The 19,305-nt window shown below is 35.3% G+C and overlaps 1 protein-coding gene across 1 annotated transcript; it reads right to left on the bottom strand.

Annotated features, from left to right (window-relative positions):
* Positions 1-9,952: 9,952 nt before the first annotated feature.
* Positions 9,953-13,380, bottom strand: LOC113755682 (cytokinin dehydrogenase 6-like). The gene is made up of 5 exons (XM_027299620.1): positions 11,775-13,380; positions 11,353-11,480; positions 11,006-11,266; positions 10,656-10,918; positions 9,953-10,571 (listed from the first exon to the last, which is right to left on the bottom strand). The coding sequence occupies exons 1-5, from the start codon at positions 12,391-12,393 to the stop codon at positions 10,250-10,252; spliced, it is 1,593 nt and encodes a 530-aa protein (XP_027155421.1). The 5' UTR covers positions 12,394-13,380; the 3' UTR covers positions 9,953-10,249.
* Positions 13,381-19,305: the final 5,925 nt, after the last annotated feature.

Raw genomic sequence — 19,305 nt, 5'->3', positions numbered from 1 at the left:
CTTTATCAAATACAAAAGATCTAACCCAAATTTATCCCCTTTGCTGTGTTATCACTTCTTATTCCTTGGTCAAATCTATTACCTGAGCCAGGGTTTGCAATCTGGATTGCCTCTCCAATCAATTTGCATTTGAATTTCTTTGGTTCTCTTCAAGAAGTCTCTCCATCTTTCCCTTCCACATCATTCTGGTTTGGATTTGGATTATCCATTTCCATGATTGGACTTAAGGACCCAGTGTTGGGTCGAAATACTACAAGAAGCTCTTAGACTGTTACTTTCTCTCTTTGCAAGTACTTCCAGGTGACCACCTTCTCAAATCTCTCATTCTATTTAGTAATTAGTTTGCACATGTTTTAAATGTGTTTGTGTTTATGTTTGTTTGTGTATTTTTAGTTGTTTAAGAGCCAAATGGCTAAGTTTTTTTTTGTTGTTTCTGTGCATTTTGATTAAGTTGAATAAAGGTGAATTTGCTTATACTTCAACACTTGATTTAATTGACAATGAAATGTAGCTTCGATGGTAAGACGCTTCACCTATAACCTTTAGGTTATGAGTTCAACTCATCAAGGGGTGAGTAGATAACCACTATTGAGCTTTTTTTTATTAAAAAAAAAGGAAGAAAAAAAGAACACTTGATTTGGTTGTTTAGTAGGATTTAACAATTTAAAAGATTTGGTTGATCTATCAAGTATTTTGGACAACTTGATCAAGAAAAAAGAGTGCAAGAAAACGCCCAAAGGGTGTCAAATATTAAACACATATGCAATCGAACCAAAGCATAAAAAAGTGAAGCATTGTAGAGTCAAACTTGCACCCATAATTGGCCGAGTATCATGGCTATTAGCATGTTTTGTTGCATTAGGATATTCATGGCTGTCCGCATTGGACCCATAATTGGCCGAGTATCCTTTCTTTTAGCATTACTTTAGCTATTCCTAATTTGTTGATTGAATCAGAAACGTACGACGACAAATTATTAGTCTAGATGCATTTGAAAGCGTACAACATCAAACTACGGCCATGGCCGTCTACCTAAATGGACACATTTTTGTACCACATCCCAATTACTGATTTTGAAAATTTGATACTTTCTAGCAAAAAATTACAAATAAGACAAAAACGACAGAAGATCTAGTTAGTAATATAAAGGGCAAGGAAGATGTTATAGTACTAATACTTGCATCATTTTAATACATAGGAGGGACAAGTGTCGAGGGAATTTTGTACACGAGAACTTGTCCTTTTAGATTGTAGTTTTTTGTAAAAAAAAAAATTTTAACTTTTTTCTAGAAAAATTACTGATAAATTAATTAAGAGGGAGGGGGTTTAAATTTTGATTTGGATGCATTAACATGATTGCTCCTTAGACATGCCAAGTGATTTTAGTTAAATTAAGGGTACTAAAATCGGTTGGCGCTTGTTCAAAGCGGTTTGGAAAGACGGCTAGAATATTTCTCACGTATATCTCATCACCTTTTGTCTTTCTATAAATATAATACCAAGGGAGAAGAGACATCTAGGTATTATTGATGAAGCAAAAAATAATGTAGATCTTAAACAATAACTTATTTTTCTAATGTTTAGTGTAAAACTATTGTGTTTATGTATTTTGTAGTTAAACTTTGGAAGAAGGTTAGAGATTGAAGAAAATTGAGCTTTTCTTCCACTTTTGGCTAAGTTCTTTCCCCTTAAACTCTCAATTCTTATAATCTTACGTCAATATTTAGTTTTAGATCAAGTTTGTTATTTTCATGGGTGTAGGATGGATTCACTACTTTTTGTTTAATGAATTGAACTTGGTTATTGTTATTATATTTCATGTAAGTTATTTCATACTTTTTGTATTTGATAATTCAACTGGCCATTAATTGATAGTTGTTAACTATCTAAAATGTTGAATTACAAATAGAAGTTGAAAATTCAATACTGATTAATAAAAGGACGAAACCTAGGATGTAGACTTGCAAAAATAGAGGTTCATTTTTTCAGTTAAAACTTAAAAACAAATAATTTCTTATTCTATCACAACAACTAGTTTTTCTTCATTGTATTTTATCAAAATCATCAAAATGTGATGTCAACACAAAATCCATCTTCCTTTGCATCTATTCTTTGCATATTAACTCCATGACCCTTGATGAATTGAAACTTATGTACAATGAATACTTTAACTTCACTATTTTATTTGCCAAAACTCTTTACTTACCATCTACACAGAGGGTTTATACATCAATTTAACTATATTTAAATATCGAAACCTATTTCCATCTTTCATCACAATTGATACTTATGTTTTGACATTATATTATCAAAATCCTTTAAAATTTCATCCACATAATACTGTTTGGTTATTCTGCAAGCACCCTACTATGATGAAATTTGAGTGTAGTTATCAGAGTTTCAAACTATTTTAATCTTTCAAAGAAACAAATAACAACTTAGTTGAACAACCAAGATCATGAAATTTTCAATTTTTTTTTATGAATCACAAAAGAAACCACAATACTACAATTTATGGACCAACGGAAAACAATATCACAAAAAAATTCTCATTTAACATTTAGAAATCAACATTTGTGCCAATATGTAGGAATAATTCGAATTAAACTCCTACCTCATTAGATGGTAGAACCAACAAATGAACTTTCTACAAGTAAAACACAAGTAAAGAGCTACTTATTCAAGTGAAAAACTAATATCTAAAGAAAATTAGTTGTACTTATTATATGTGGTTGATGAAACATTCTAAAATCATTTTTTGGTGCATTCCAAAGTACAATTCTAGAAATCCTTGCAGAATCCAAACCCTTCAATCCTTTTATCCAATAAGAATTAAGCAGATGCTAGCAACTATTTTATTAAACTATGCGTGTATTTTTCTCTCCAATTGTTGTCATTCATAATTGTCTCAAATTTCAATAAAAATGATGAAAGTTGTTCATTTAAGTGTAAAAGGATTGACTTGTAGCTCCTAAATTTCCATTGATTGCTTGATATTTTTGTGCCAAAAAAATTTCTTTGTGGTACCATCACAAAAGGATTAAATTGGATGTAAGATTAAACTCTAAGAACAGATTGGCTAAAATAAAAATTGAGGAACAAAACTAGTTTAGGCTAAAAGCTTAAATGACTAAATTGGTCACTTTCCCAAATTAGGGTCTTGGATGGTGAGACTTAGGGATTTGGATTTGAATTCCAAATCTCTCATAATTTATTCTACAATTTTGAGTATTTGGTTTGGAACTGAGATCCATCAAGCAGTGGATGGAATTTAAATGATTAAAATTAGTGATTATTTTTTTAAACATCAGTCTCATTGCATTATATATGCACTCGTGACAAACAAAAAAAAAATCAAACGTGCAGAAAATATAATACATATGCACTCGTGACAAACAAAAAAAAAAATCAAACGTGCAGAAAATATAATACATTTGAAGATCTACAGATACAACAGATGTGAAAATTAAGAAAGACCACACTTTGAGCATCTAATATCATCCACATTGAGATAAAAATCATTTGTAATTCAACAATATATGTGCATGTCTTGCATTGTCAAATCTCCTATTTAACTACATCAAGATCCAATATCAAATTGAGTTTGACAAATAAACGTAAGAATTTTCAATTCTCACAAACAAATTCTAAAAAATCTCAGATTTAACAAAGAAAATAAAAAGTTTCACTAGAAAACCCTAGAAGAGGAGAAAATTCAAACTAAAAAAAATCATAGGAAAGGAGAAAACTCTCATTAATTTTTTAGAGAGATTAGGAACCTATGAGAGACTTCATTACACATCAAATCAAAAGAAAGCCACCAGAAGAGAATAATTTCTTGAAAAATATAAAAACTATATAGTAGGAAAAGTTAGAGAGAAGAGTCACATAAAATCAATGGAATTCAAGTTCACTTAATTCAACATGTCATTTCTGATTTTACCTTCATATCTCTCTAATTTTCGCCTTGGTTATCGACTTTATAATGTGTACGGAGTTGAGATCATCCAATCTATACAATCTCATCATGGTCTACTAGCGCAAGTAAGATGTATGCTTGAGAGAAAATCTAAATCTCTTTGTGTATCGAAAAATATGGACAGATAATGTCAAAAATTTAGGATTTGAAAAGCAACAAACATAAATGACAGCATAAATATCTATTTCACGAACTCGTGGAAAAATGGGAAAATTTTGATATTTATTCTGAAACTTTTTGAGTTTTTATTTTTTACCACAACTAGTGCAAATTGTAAATTCCCCTAATATTTAAATTATTAGCCAAATAGATTACTTCAGTTACGCGAGCATTACATTACAATTTCCAACCCATTCGTTTCAAATCCTCTACTTGAATCCTTCATTAAATCCACGGATCCAAACACAACCTAAGATCATCAGGGCCTCAATCCGTCTTCCACTTGCAAGCTTAATTCTTTTCTTCGAATGGTACAAAAATTATTTTTCTCAACTTTGGGGGTTTACTTGTAATTAAATTATCCAAACTTTTGTAGTCGTTAGAAATAGAAAACTGAACTCCTATATAAACATCTCCCTTCAAATTTTCAACCCTTAAATCCCTGATGACCTGCCATTTCCGAGTATCTCAAAGACGACCTTAGGCAAGTTAATCTCTTGAACCCATGCAGCAAAATGGGCTCAGTTCAACTGGGATGTTCGTATTTCATCAGTAAAGCATAGACTCATTTTTCTTTGAATAGAGGTAATACTGCCAGTGCTGCATATTATTGCATTTTTATGTGAAATGGTGCCTAAAATTATTTAGTTTCTGTTGCTTTTAACTATTTTGCGTGTCGTCATAGTCTATTGATATTACTGATTACAAGTTATTTTGTTTTGATATAATTTTGGGAAAGCAGTATATAGTTAATCTCGGGAATTGGATTTGAGCCTGTGTAATTGGATTTGCTGAGAATTATTTTTATGTTTCTCCTGAAGGGCCCTTTTCCTTTTCTCCCTTGGAGAAAATTTAGTGTTGATTCGAAAGTTCAAAATGTGGAAATTAGTCCAATCAACTCTATAAGAGCATATTTGGTATCGGAGGTTGATGGATCATGGATGGCATCTTTGGTTTCTCTTGTAGCCAAAAGATTTCCATGCTTATGTTGCTTGAAAACTATCTTGAAATTCGAAAGTGTGAATTAAGAAAAGTAGTATATACTTGGAGAATCAGGAGGTTCATCTCCTAAGAAATATCGCTCTTTTGTCAATGACTAATTACTACCTCTGCTTGACCACTAGGCCTAGCTGATGTTGATGTGTGAATTAGTGATTGATTTAATGGGTTTGCTTTTAATTTTTGGTTGTATTATATATGGCCGTTGGTGGTGATATCTATCTTCTCTATTTATATTAACTGGTCTGGAAACACTTGATACTTTCTTGTTCAGTTCTCTTATTTGAGAATTGATTTCTAGAACGTATTTAAAAGGAGTTGCCTTTTTCAGTTATACTCTGTTGCAAATGACTACATTCTCCATTGATAAGGCTGGATTTATTACTGATTTGTTGTCCATCTTGATTTTGAGACTTATTCTAGCACCCTTCTGATAGAGCTTCTAAACAGATATATCAAACAATAATTTTGAGTTGATTCTTGGATGCTGACTTTTCCAAATAATTCCTTTAAGGTAAAAGCCCTTTTTTTTTTGGTGGGGGGGGGGGGGGGGGGGCATCGCATGTCAAAGTCTCTTTCATGTTTACATAGATTATATCGGATAATTATGATACACTATTTCTTTGCTCCAAAGTTCTCAACGTTTTGTAGAACCTCTTCATTCTTGACATTATACAAGCCTCTATCATGTTTACATAGATTTTGTCGGACAATTATGATACACTAATTCTTTGCTCCAAAGTTCTCAACTTTTTGTAGAACTTCTTCATTCTATCATGTTTACATGATTATATCATGTTCACTTGACATTGTACAAGTCTCTATAATGTTTACATAGATTATATCGGATAATCATGATACACTAATTCTTTGCTCCAGAGTTCTCACTTTTTGTAGAACTTCATTCCTGACATTGTACAACCACTAAAGCACTGATGCACAAGGCTGTACAATCTTCGAAACCGTATAGCCCTAGGCGAAGCTTATTGGGGTAAATTGCTTATAGAGGAGATAAAGGTTCTTAATATTCTTCCTAAATTTTGTTATGAGATAACTCAACTGTGGTCCTGATTTCTGAAGATAATTTTCCATAGACAGAATGTCAATGATCTTCGCTATTTGAAATGAATGAGTCAATCTTATTGCTCAGGACAGTAACACTAAATCCAGTGTGACAACTTTGTGAAATGATTAGTTTCTGCATCACTTTGTTTTTCTTTTGTTGGTTCTTAGAGTTTTAACTGCAAAAATATTCTAAAATGCTGCTACTTCAAAGGCATGTCCTGTGCTCTGATTGTTTGTTTGTCATTGTTTAACTCCTATGTTCAACAACTTGACAGCACTTTTCCCTTTTGTTTCAGATATCAACTCATGCAGGCTATTCAGGTTTCACACAGTGGTGGATTTGCTTTGTATAGGTCTTGTGACATATTCTACGAGTTAACCCACTATATTGTTCCTTCACGTATGCTCATTTAGATACTTAAATTGAACCGAATGCAGTGGTTTAACAATTCAGAGATTTTAATAATGGAGTAATTTCTAACTCTTGAGTTTTTTCCCATATCACAAACAGAACTTATGTTTTGCCTGTAAAATGCCATTGCTTCAGGTCTATTTCATGCCTTAGTTTATTTTTCAGTCAAGATACTATGAAATTGGCTATGTCTGTTGTCCTTCATCTTCTTTTGGTTAAAGAAATGCTTGAACATCCTCTGAAAGTAATGCTTGAGCCCGTTCTTAGTCAAACACATAGTTAATTAATGATTACCTGGATACAGTTCTACAATAAGAAAATTGACTTAATAATAGTTGAGCAGAGATGTTGAAGTATCAATTTATATTTTGCCAACTTGATTATATGATTTCTGCTGGAATATGTTGTAGGTTGTCTTTGATAAGTGAGATACCATAATTGTGTTCAGCTGTTTATTCTCTTAAGAGGTTTTTTCCTCACAGTGATCTTCATATTAAAACAGTTGTGGTATACTGGAAGGTAAAATTATACAGATTTTGTAAATCTTGTTAAATCCCATGGTCATCTTTTGTTTCTCTTGGTTTTCTGCTGCTATGTTTACCTTCTTTTTCCTTTGCAGTTTTTTGTTTCTTAATGACTTTCCATTTTCCGGTACAGAGTGTTTTTGTCGTTACTTGTTGTGTGGTTTTGGATGGTCGCAATTATGAAACCAAAGATTGAACTGGCCTTTCGATCTTAAAGAATGATGTTTTACTTCTCAAAGAGAATAGAGAGTGGCTCAATAAGTTTCAGAATTTATCGGTACTGAACTGGGTGTATATCTACAAATAACTTTATTGATTATTCAAAGATGATGATATTTCCTTCTGATCATTAGTGGATTTTGGCTATGAATTTTCATATTCTATGTTATTTCACTGTGGCAAGAATGCCGATCATTTGTTAAACACCACATACAGGGAAGATAAGCTTTTGAGAAATGCAATGCAAACAAGAATGTGTATGCACTCCATCTCTGTTAACAGATGCATAAATAACCTATATCCAGTCGATATGGTGATAATTTGAATCTGGAAAGCGGCAACTTTACACATACCATTTTGTTAATGTGATCTGACCAACATTTTAGGCCGCTGATATTATGCTGACTACTGTGTTTGAATGTATTTACTATGGGAAAGTTTTATTCATTGATTATGGTCCTTCACTCGGTTTCTGAACAAAGCTGCATGACTATTTCTTTTTCAGGTTTCCCTTTTTCTTTTTGGTAAGGTCTTGTGGCAAAGAATGGCTTTATTTGTTTTGAAGGAAGTGACTTGATCTGGCTAAAGCCTAAAAATGTTTTGAGTGTTTGTTGCTTCCATAAATTAGACTGCTTTCTGTCTTGCAAAACACAGTGTGCTTTTCCGGTTTCAGCATGATGAAAAAAGCTAATGATACACTGATATACTCAAGAAAGAAATCATTGATTAGCAGAACTCGTTGTGCAGTAACATACTGGCCTTTTTGTCATGAACGCTGACACATTCTGGAATTCTACTTGCTGCCCTGTTCAGCAACATTGTGTGTTAAGGTCACCCTTAAAGCAACATGAAGGTGAGATTGTACTGAGGCAGGGCAAGCTTCTGCTGTTAGAGGTATCTATAGATGTTGGAAATTTACATTCTCGAGTAGTTTTTTAGGATATTCTAGTTAATGATGGCTATCATGTTGCAGTTTGTATGATCTTGTACTCTACCACAATTAAAACTTCCTTTAGGTCAATACTCGGAAGGAGTTAGTGTACAAGCAATAATGCTGGGATGGCCCTGATTAAGTGTTCACTTGGGTCTATGTGATATCACATATTCCTATACAATGGTTTTTCGTTTTCAACTTTTTTGTGAAACAGTCTTAATTTGAGTGACAAGTGGCTTCACGCTTTGGGAGGTTCTAAACTTCGGAGTTTTTGGCAATTGCTTGAAGTCTCTAATTCTTTTGAAGCTGGACGAAGTACCAATAAAGGATGTATTGTGAAATGTATTTCATTTTATATAGTGTATTAAGGGAAAGTCAGTTCTTCTGTAGCTTACAACATCGCATCTGAACCGAAGTTGAAACGAATACATGCAGGACATTAGCGTCTTATCCTTCCTTTTATTTTTCTCAATTCTAATACTTTGCTTTCTTTTAGGTCTTTTCTATCTGGCAGGTGTCTGAAGAACATAGATATTCTGAGCATAGCAAATTGACAAACTCTTATTCAAAACAGGAGATATGTAATGTGCTTACTATCCTTTTAAGGGACTCCTATGTTGAAAGTTTGTTCAGCGAGCAGAAAATTTTCTTATCTTTATTCATTAGGATATTGTTTTTTTCATGCAATATTTTGTTTCGTCTATTGCAATTTTTGTCATTTGTAAAATTAGTGCATGGTGTAGTTAAACTTTTGAGGAAAAATAAGCAGCTACAAACTTGTAATCAAGTCAACTACTGAATGGTAGATGGAGTTACATGTAGTCTCACAACCTATTCTTTGCTTAATTCTAGTCTCAGGTTGCTAACCAGTGTCTGATTACTCATGCTAATAATCAGCTTTTCATATTTATTGCGGACTCCTAATATTTTTTTTTCTCTACTTGTGTAATTGATGGATCATCATGTATAAAAGAATGTCTAAATAGTAAGGGCACTGAGTTTGTGAAGTCAGCAAGCTGGAGTAACATAGTGCTTCAATAATTAGATATGCCCGCCAAGATAATTAGTAGACTAGTACTGATTGGAAGTTTTACCTGGACTAGGTTCTTAGCTTCATGCTTCATGGGCGTCTTACTTGTATGTTATCAAGGAAATGAATTTGGGAAATATCGTCTGTTCACTTGAGATTAGTTGAAAATGGTACATCTCTGTTGTGATCACATTGTCTCTCATTTTCATAGAAATATTGCAGCTAATGATTTTGCCCAAAATGTTTTCATGCATCCTAATCATACTGTTGATATTCTGTATACAAGTTTATAGTCTGTCATTCTATATATGGAAATGTGTTCCTAATGCCACATTGCATCTAATCATTATCTTCGTTGGTGTGTGTCATTTAGTCACGAGTAGCGCTGTGCATGGTGGTGCAAATTGGATAAACTCTGTATGTGTATTTTGTTTTTCCAATTTACCAGATACTTTGATCAATTTGTCTCCTTGTTAGGTTCCCTGTTTCTTTAGTGTTATCAGTGTCAATAAATATCAATAGTTTTTAGGCAATAAAGCATTATGAGACTTTTTTTTTTTTGCTTTTTAGGGGGGGGGGGGGGGTGTATAAAAAATTGATGACATGTTTGTCCTGGGCCTACATCATCCCATACCTTCTACAAACACCCATATAATACATAAGATTTTTCATTTGAAGTTATAATACTGTAGTATTCCTAGTTGAATTTCGAACCAGTTACCGCAGCCTCGCATTATACTTATATTTGCTGAGAAGGGATAATCAATATTGAACTAGTAATTACCCATTTACACTAATTACAGATGAGTCGTTTGCTTTATGGAACCCTTTAGTTGCTTCAATAATAATTTGCGGCGGCCTGCTGCTGCATAGCAATTGGTGGTCTTGCTGCAGACCTTTCTTTCATTTTGTCGTAATGTTATCTGTGTTATAAAATAGATACGCGCTTTTGGAAAATTCTCTGCCCTGGAGCTAGGATGGCTAGAGGGTCATAAGTCGATTTCCTCTGTGTGAAGACTTCCCACCGTTGACCAAAATGGGCCTGCCATTGTTCCTGCGTGGTATAATGAGCTAGATATTGTTTAACTCCAAGGTGGGCCACTGCACAGAAGTCTAAAATTCTTTTGTTCAAAGTTAAGAAGTGTTCTAAGCCATTAGTTCCAGCGGATGAAGGAACTGCATGGAAAAGGAACGCCACCATGTAGAAAATATCTTCTTCTGGGAAAACAAATGAAGTTCTGTTGTCCCACCTGTAAAATATGCAAATTATTTTATTAAGAAATATGACCCTTTAAAATTCAGTTGTTGAGTTGACGTTTGTATGAGACTTTTACTTTGATTTGTTAACTGGGTAGATGAGCACAGGCCCGCCCTTCGTATCTTTCAGAATATTGCCGAAAACTCCTTGAGCAAAATATTTTATTTTGCTTCTGGGGATGAGAAGATTTAGCCATGGGTGCGGAACATCCCACATTCCTTTCGATCGTAGTTTTAACTCTGAGGTATGAACTCTATCCAGGAACTCGACATATGAGACTTCTGTCATAAGAAGTGTTGATTGGATATAGCTTAGCTTTGATAGTAAATTCTCAACTTCCTGCATAGAGAAAAAGCTGTGAGACTCATTTGGTTAACATACTGAGAAGGTAGAATCAAGTAGATCATAGTGCCACGGTATGCTCACCTTGTTTGCTGTGTCAACCTCGTCAGGATTGAAATTTTTGGTTAACTCAAGGCAGAACAGTGTTCTTCCATCTGAAATGAATTTACTTGCTTGGGCTGGGTCTTGAGGGCTGAAGGATGATCTCCAGCTATTTAAGACATCAGTCCTGTTTATTATCACAAGTCCTTCAATGTAATCAAATGTGTGTTCTGCAGATATCAAAAGCTCCTGGTCTCGGGAAAATGTGGAGAAATCTGAGTAGAGCACCCTGATCCATTTGACCTGGTGATAATTGAAAAATAATCTTTATAAGACTGAAGCTTCCTTTAAGATGCTTTCTTTATAGGATCATTGCATTATATAATTACCATCTTTGGTGCTGGCTCCAGGGAGATTCTTGCTTTGGTTATTATCCCGAATTGCCCAAGTCCTCCAAGAACACTGTGAAAGAGGTCAGCATTCTGCTTCTCTGAGCAATTGACTACGTCTCCCTTTCCTGCAATCAGTTCCATCCTCTTTTTAATAAGTATTACTTCAAACAAGATTGTTTAATGATTAGATAATTGTTTCCAAAAAGTAAAGTTTTTTTTTTAGGGAAATATTTGTCAATTTCCAGCTCATGAGACTAGGAGAAGTGGTAAGTTGCATCTGTAGTTACCCGCTACTAGAAAATAAGATGGGACAAATGAAAAGCCACCACCTATACGGTCTTCTTAATTAACCTTTTGACCCCCCTGTCTTTTGTTCTACAAACTATAGCATCAAAAGGTTCTTGTTTTCCCATACAAACCTGTAACAACCTCCAGCTGGTGGACATTACTGATCTGGGGGCCATGGCGAAATGCTTGCCCGCTTATTCCTGCATTTGACAGCGTACCACCAACCGTGAGATGAAGGTAGTCTGTCCAAGACTTCGGTGCTAGCCCATGTTTTAAGCTTTCATGCAAAATATTGATCCACAGGTCACCAGCGGACACATCCACATAAGGCAGTTGTCCTGTATTGAACTGCATTACTTGTCCACCAAGGGACTCCATGTTAATCACGATACCATGGTCAGCTTGCGCCTGACCGCGGGTGGAGTGGCCATGGCCTCTAGCTGCAACTGTCAGCTTTGAAAGGGGACCCATATGCCAAATATGCTTTATGGTGTTTGCAATATCAGAAACTGATTTCGGATGTAGGACTGCCAAAGGCAGGAAATGGTACTGATTTCCGTAGTCTCTAGCTGCAAATTCATTTTCTGTAAAAGTGAAATTTCCTTCAAGAGGAAGTGCTCTCAATGAAGTTGGGACGCTAGAGAAACAGAAATCGACTCGAATAGTTGCACAACTCAGTAACAAAATCATGAGAGTTCTAATGAACAGGATGTTGTTGTGTTTGGCAAAGCTAACATATGGGAAGTTCATTGTTTCTATCCTTCTACAGAGACTTGAAAGGCAGGGATTGAAGGTTTTTAAATTTCCGTGTACGTTCTCTGGATGTAAGAGGGAAGGTAGAGGTACACGGTTCAAAGGCCCGAGGAGGGAATTTAAAGAGAGATTTGGGTGGCAGAGTCAACCTATCTTCAGTGTCAAGAATCCGTAAGAAGACTGCCTACTTTGTTATAGGAGGAGTTTGATGGTTTTACTTTTAGTTCTTTATAATCTTGACTCTATAGTTGCCAACTAAAAGCCATCACACATGCCAAGTTGAAGAGAAAAGTTAACAAGCAAGAAACATTTCACCGGTCTTTGCCCCTTTTTTACACAATTTCAACCATATTTTCACCCTTTCCATCAAAGACAAAGATGTCATGGTCCTGATCTATCTCATTTACCACGTTTGAGGATCACTGTACCATTTATAGCAAAAGGTACTGGCCTCACCAGAAAGTGCACCCTTCTTTCCTCCGGTCCTTTTACTTCCTCCTATGGGCTATGGCTGGCTGAAGTTTGTGTCTTAATTGCACTGATTTGATCATTTTATTCCTTGAAGCCATTGTTGTTGAAAAGCAAACATCGCGTATCTAATTTCAGATTGGATGAGAAGGACTGGGTGACCAGCCCTGGATCATTTTGCAGGCATGGCCTCAACGGGTCCACGGGACACGTGAATTTCCAAAAGAATTTTGTGCTTGGTTGGGGGAAGAGCTGTGATTTGCTATGCTTGGGACCTCTTTTTGCCACTGTCCTCAGCCTAAGAAGATGAAAACTGGACACGGAAAGGACATCTTGGAGGAAAATCTTAAGATCTATCTTTGAAGATATGTGTATACTGTTGTTTTGGTGCCTTTGTTCCCAACAAAAGAACAAAAGCTGGAATCCTTCTCTGTTCAGGACGATAGTGTTTGATTTGTAATTTGAAAACCGGCTAGTGCTTATGTATCATCATTAACAAATTTTCCTTTGTTTTTGTATTGCGTTTTTGCATGTTGATAGAACCCTCTTTGTTGCTTCAAATTAGAGTATTTCCTGATAGGCCCTGAAATCAGATTCAGTAAATATAATAAGAATTTAGATGCTGCCTTTCACAGAGACGGTATTTTCTTTGTGAACACGGGTTCAGCAGCAGGGGTAGATTCACATATGTGGCTCTTCTTGCTGGAGGATCATTTTGTCTTTGAAAGCTAGATCGAACTGTTTCAAGGTCCATGATGCATCATTTTCAGTATTATATGGAAAGCTCCGAAATAGATTTTCTATTATTTCGCTGACACCAACTCAACGATATCATAGATACGTGTGTGTATATATACACGCACGTACACTTACCTTATTTCCTTTTCTCAATAATAACAACAGAAAAATGACATGTCACGTTACATATTGAGTCATCTTTATCACAATTATATCAATTTTTAAAGTTCTTTTGAACCGTTGATAATAACAACAGAAAAATGATATGTTACATTACATATTGAGTCATCTCTTTCGCAATTATGTCAAAGTAAAAGTTTCAAAGTTCTTTTGAACCGTCGATAATCGTTTCCTAAATGCATTAGAGATAAAAAAAAATGTCACTCCCTTTATTTATTTGTGCGTTTTCTTCCCCTAATATTTGGCCTTCTTGTCCTAGCGCTCTCTTCTAACAGAAGATCAACTAGCTGCCAAAGTATTGTTGTTGGAGCAAAAGCCAAATGAAAATTTCTTGTGACATTCCTTAGAGCCTTCATTTTCCAAACCATTTGCGCCTGCGCCCATGGGACCACAAAAGTAAAATCTATGCGGATTCTAATGGACAACAAAATATGGAAACCCAAAAGTGACCCTCATCAGTGTCCCAATCAGGATTCCAGCTTTGCATTACCCAAGAATATTAAAATAACACTGTAATAATTTGGAATAGATTATTGCACCCACTTTCCTCAGATTATGGATTCTTACTGTGAAATGGGAACTGGCTAGAAGCAATAGTTCTTTTCGCTTGGTGGTTCCCAACCTAATCCTCATGCCACATTTATTCTCTAGAAGGAGACCGACCATTAGTGAACAGATCAGCAAGGCTTATGCCGACTTAGGGCATAAAATGAAAGGTTTACTATGTATTAATGATGATTGAAGTGTTGATTACATGAGAAGCAGCTCATAACACGATTCAACGAAGCCATATGCTCATGGACCTCTCTCTTTGTCTTTGACTCTTTCCCTTTACTTGTTAACCCCCCCCCCCCCCACCCAAAAAAAATCATGTGTAAAAATCCCGATCGTTGTAAAAATCACGTGTTATATTTTTTTTGAAAGAAATTCGATTCTTCAATAATAAACGAAGTAAAAATTCGTAATGCAAAAACTTTCAAGAAAAATGGTAAGCGAACAAAAGTTTCTTTTTATTTTTCTTTTTATCTTGGGGTGTGTGGAACTTAGATTTGATGATTAAAGGACACGGATGTTATAAAGGGGGTTGGCAATTGTCATGAAGTAATTTGAGAATCTTATTGGTCCATTAAAAGATCAAAGATTAACGAATGATAACTAGACAAATTGATTGAGTTGCCACTAAGCCGGCCATGATAGGGTGGCTTGCCACGTCTCCACCTGGTCAACATCCTTGTCATCATGCCATTGAGATTAAACTTTAAAGAAGATAAAAAGTCTTATTATAAAAAAAAAAAACAAAAAAGGAAGAAGAAGAAGATAAAAAGTCTTACAAGTTAGTAGGACACAAACTGATTTATGAGCTGGTTAAGCCTATTGATTAGGGGATAATCGACATTTTCTTATCTTGTTCCCCATCCCACTTTCATTCCACTTTAATCAGGGTCCCCTTGTCTCATTTCTTATCCTTTGTGTGGAGTTAAAAAGCCTAGTTGTAACAAATTTTTTTTAACTCAGGCATTCTCTTTCTCAAATTCTATTAAAGAGGATCCTAGAAAGAATCATATAAGGTGGCATGCCACATGCCTTGTTTAGATTCTCTTGGCTTGCAATAAAGAGATCATGAGGATCTGGATGTGGTTGAAATAACATTGATAGTTTGTTGATAAGACATTGGTCTGTTCATGGAGAAATGAGTTAAAAAAGCTTTGAGATTCTGAGATTTGATTCTAATCCCATTTTATTTTCTTTAGAACGACAAGTCACATAAGGTTATGAATGCATAGTTCTTGGTCATGTCAGCTGCATAAAGCTAGTTCTTGATCATGTCAGTTGTACGAGTCCAATGTACGCAAACTTGAAATTTATTATGTAATCTTGAGGTTTTAAGAATTAGTGGTTCTGGATTCAAATTTTTCCTTCCTTTCCCTATTTCTCCTCTTAAGTTAAATTCTCCTCTTCTACAAAAAAAAAATTTTGTAATTCTTTTTCTTTAGGAAATATAATGGCATGATTGTAGCTGATCGGCAAACCTTCAAAATTATGGATCACTTGCAAAATATGTTCTACCCGACCAACCCTGCTTATGCTTTGTAAATGAACCCGAAGAATTACTCGTGGTGAGGATCGAACATCACAGATTTCATGCCATTGAAGCACATATTTTGCTTTGCCATCTCTAGAGTAATTGGCCACCAACGTGAGGTTTAAAACTCTTTAGGGTGTAGGTCAAGAGATTTGCATTCTTCTCTAAGATTTTCTGAAAAATTCACCAGCAGTATAAAGATATCCGTCTAGTCTAATGGCAATTTAAACCCCCTCCGAGCTTTCCTTTGGCCCCTTTGGATCCATCCCTTCCCCTTTATACTAGAAGTAAGTGTAGAAGAAAAAATATCGTGTCAACAAAAACAAAAAAAAAAAAAAAGCACTTATTTATTTGCTATAATCCGTGCATCTCTTTCAGTTGTAATTGGATTTTGTTCATGCAGATGGAACAACAAACTATTGGTTAGCTTTTGCGATTCCACAAGTGCAAAAGCACAATTACTAGAAGAAATCACCAAAACTGTTCTAGTTAAATTACAATGCTTGCATCACTAGAACTAATCATTCAAAATTTTTAAAAATTAGAGGTCTTGGGTTCAATTCCCTTGTTCTCCTTTATCACTCCTTAAAATCTTATCCCTCCTTTATTAAAAAATTAGAAAAAACTAATCACTTAAAATCTTTTTTTTAACTTTAACATTAGTTGCAAATAAACATGTAGCACACAAAGAGCTGGAGATTTAACCTTCAACTTTTATGTGAAGACAATTTACCTCTTAAACTTGACCAAGCTTGACAGACCAAGTCATCAAAAGCTAACCAAAGACAAGGTTATTTCTATTGGGAAAATGACGGAAATAGTCTCTCACATTTCCAAAATATCCTTTTTTGGTCATTGACATATAAAATGGTAGAAATAGTTTCTCACACATAAAAAACATCCTAATTTGGTCTACAACCTATTTTCAACTGAAAAAATGCACTTTCCAATTATGTGCGCATACTTCTAGGTAAAAAATATAAAAAAGAATAATATTTTCCTCGAAAAAGTACTCCTTCATCCCCCTTCCACACTACCAACCTGCCACATTCCTCCTTCTCCCTCTCTTCCCTACCTACCTGCATCCTTTCCTCCATTCACCCCAACCACCCATAGCCCCTCTCTCCTTCTTCTCCTCTTTCCCCCTACCAATTTGCACCTTCGCCTTTCTCTCATCCTCTCCCCCACCCCCAAAAAAAAACAAAAATCCTCCTCTTAGATTGGGTCTTTGAAGACCAATATTAGATCCAGTCTAATCTTCAAAGACCAAATGAAGGAGAGGGATGGGTTGGTGGGGAAAAGGAGTGTGGTAAGTTGGCGGGAGGAAGAGGAAGAAAGAGGAGGGTGGCGTGTTGATGATGGGGAAGGGTGGGGGAAGGAGGAAGGGTTTGTGGGTGTGTTTTTTTAAGAGAAACATTATTCTTACTCGTATTTTATCCAAAGTTTAATCACATAACTTGGGCATACAATTTTTAGTTAGAAATTTGATCAAAAATAGGTTTTGGATATCCAACGGTTATCTATGTATAGTTTCATTGTCTATAACTATAAATAAATTATGTGACAATTGGTTATAAGCAATTACAAAATGAAATTCAAATATAAGTAAAAAAAATCAGCATCGAAACATGTTTTTTTAAACAGCAAACCCTATTCACAAGGGAGGGACATCACCCCAAGTTTTATTAACTACCAAAAAGAAAAATTACAAGGAGGGGGACATAGAGTTAACCTCCAAAGCTTATATGGAAAGTAGACATTAAAAGCCAAAAGGGAAAAAGGACTACTACTCCCTTACATAACGAAGATAAGGAAATTATGTAGAATCTAAACACGTAATCTCTATAATTGGTGGCGGCAATGAAGCAGCGTCAAAGATGGCTGAAACTCAAGTCTATATTGGCCTTTTTTGCAAGGCCATTTGCAGCGGAATTGACTTCTCTATAGTAATGTGTCAAAATGAATACTGCCTTGATTAATACATCATAAACCCGTATTACTTCCGCATCAATTCACCAAGGACACCTTTGCAGTCCTTTAACGGAGTTCAGCAAAGTTATGGAGTACATTTCTACAATAATGTTATGTAGACCCAAGGTTAACACACAATTGTAGTCCCCCAGAAGAGCCATGATTTCAGTTTTCATATTTGTTTGAAATCCATAGAATGATGAAAATGCTCCTAAGGTGTGGCTGTGAGAGTCTCTGACAATGCCTCCACCCCCTGAGTCTCTTGGATTTCCAAATGAAGTAATTTCATGATGTTATATCAACTAATTACGTGCTTCAAAAAGTTCCACTGTTTGTTGTTATTGCAGAAGCTATATGATTATGCAATTTGAATTTTGCTTATGGAAATTAATTAGTGAAATTTGATTTTACAATGAAAAGAGTGTTAGTGATTTCAAACTATTTTTCAAGAAAAGTATTTTTGGGTAATAAAACATAATAAGACATAATTACATTGGATTTTGAATCTATAATCAAAGTATGCGTATGGGTCTGGATAGGTCAGTATCTAGATTTAGAAGTTCATTATCAAGGTGTTTTTTTAGGTATTTAGATAAATTTTTATTGTCAAATTTGTAGAAAAACTTTTGTCTATTTGAAAGTTTATGAAAATTAAGAAACTTTCTTTTTTTTTCTCCTTCTTTTCTCTCTTCTTCTCTCTCTTCTTCTTCCTCTCTTGCTCACACTACAGCCACTATGGAGTTTCTAGTGGCAGTGCCGCCATTGACCAATAGTGGTTGGCCACCAGCCGCTAGCCGCTACCTCCTCTATTGACCAAAATTCATCAAAATTACACCATTCACTCAATTTTTTGTTTTTTTTTTTTCAGCAACGGTAGTTTTTGTATTGAATAGACAAAAGGATATACACTTATATGAGCAAAAGCTCAAGTAGTACTATACACAAGTGTTAGACACACTGAGGATTGATCCATTCACTCAATTTTTTGTGTAGATTCCATTTTTGGTGTTAATTTTCATAGAAAATGAGCAAAAAGTGATCACAATGGTAAGAATAGTCGATGTTAGTTTTTTTCTCCTTCACTCTCTTCCTCCATCTTCCCCCTTCTTCTCCCTCCCTCCCTTCCCCCTTTCGATGACCCCTCTCCTTTCCCTCGCCACAATCTAGACTAGGGGAGGGGAACGGGAGTTGCAAGAAGAGAGGGAGGGAGGAGAAGAAGGAAGAGGGAAAGAGGAAAAAAAGGAGGGAAAAAAGGGATGGTGGGGGAAGAAGGAGGAGAGGGAAGAAGAGAGGAGAGGAGGAGGATGGATGTAAGGAGGCAGAAAGAGGGAGAGAGAGAGAGAGAGAAACAAATAGAGAGGGTGAGATGATGACAATGGCATGCAGTGGTGTCAATGGTGGTGGGTTGAGGTGGAAGAGTGGTGGCAAAAGAGATAAATGAGTGTGTGTTTTGGAGTGTTTTGTGGTAT

Source organism: Coffea eugenioides, chromosome 2 (genome assembly GCF_003713205.1).
Source record: "Coffea eugenioides isolate CCC68of chromosome 2, Ceug_1.0, whole genome shotgun sequence".
Classification (NCBI taxonomy): Eukaryota; Viridiplantae; Streptophyta; class Magnoliopsida; order Gentianales; family Rubiaceae; genus Coffea; species Coffea eugenioides.
Note: the sequence above shows the minus strand (reverse complement) of the source record. Positions and strands in the feature narration are given on the sequence as shown.

Excerpts from the sequence above, each read along its gene's own strand:
- LOC113755682 (XM_027299620.1), bottom strand. The coding sequence starts at position 12,393 with ATGAACTTCCCATATGTTAGCTTTGCCAAACACAACAACATCCTGTTC. Across the intron at positions 10,919-11,005 it reads AGGTTGACACAGCAAACAAG|GAAGTTGAGAATTTACTATC; the intron begins GTGAGCATACCG and ends TTCTCTATGCAG. Across the intron at positions 10,572-10,655 it reads TACCCAGTTAACAAATCAAA|GTGGGACAACAGAACTTCAT; the intron begins GTAAAAGTCTCA and ends CATATTTTACAG.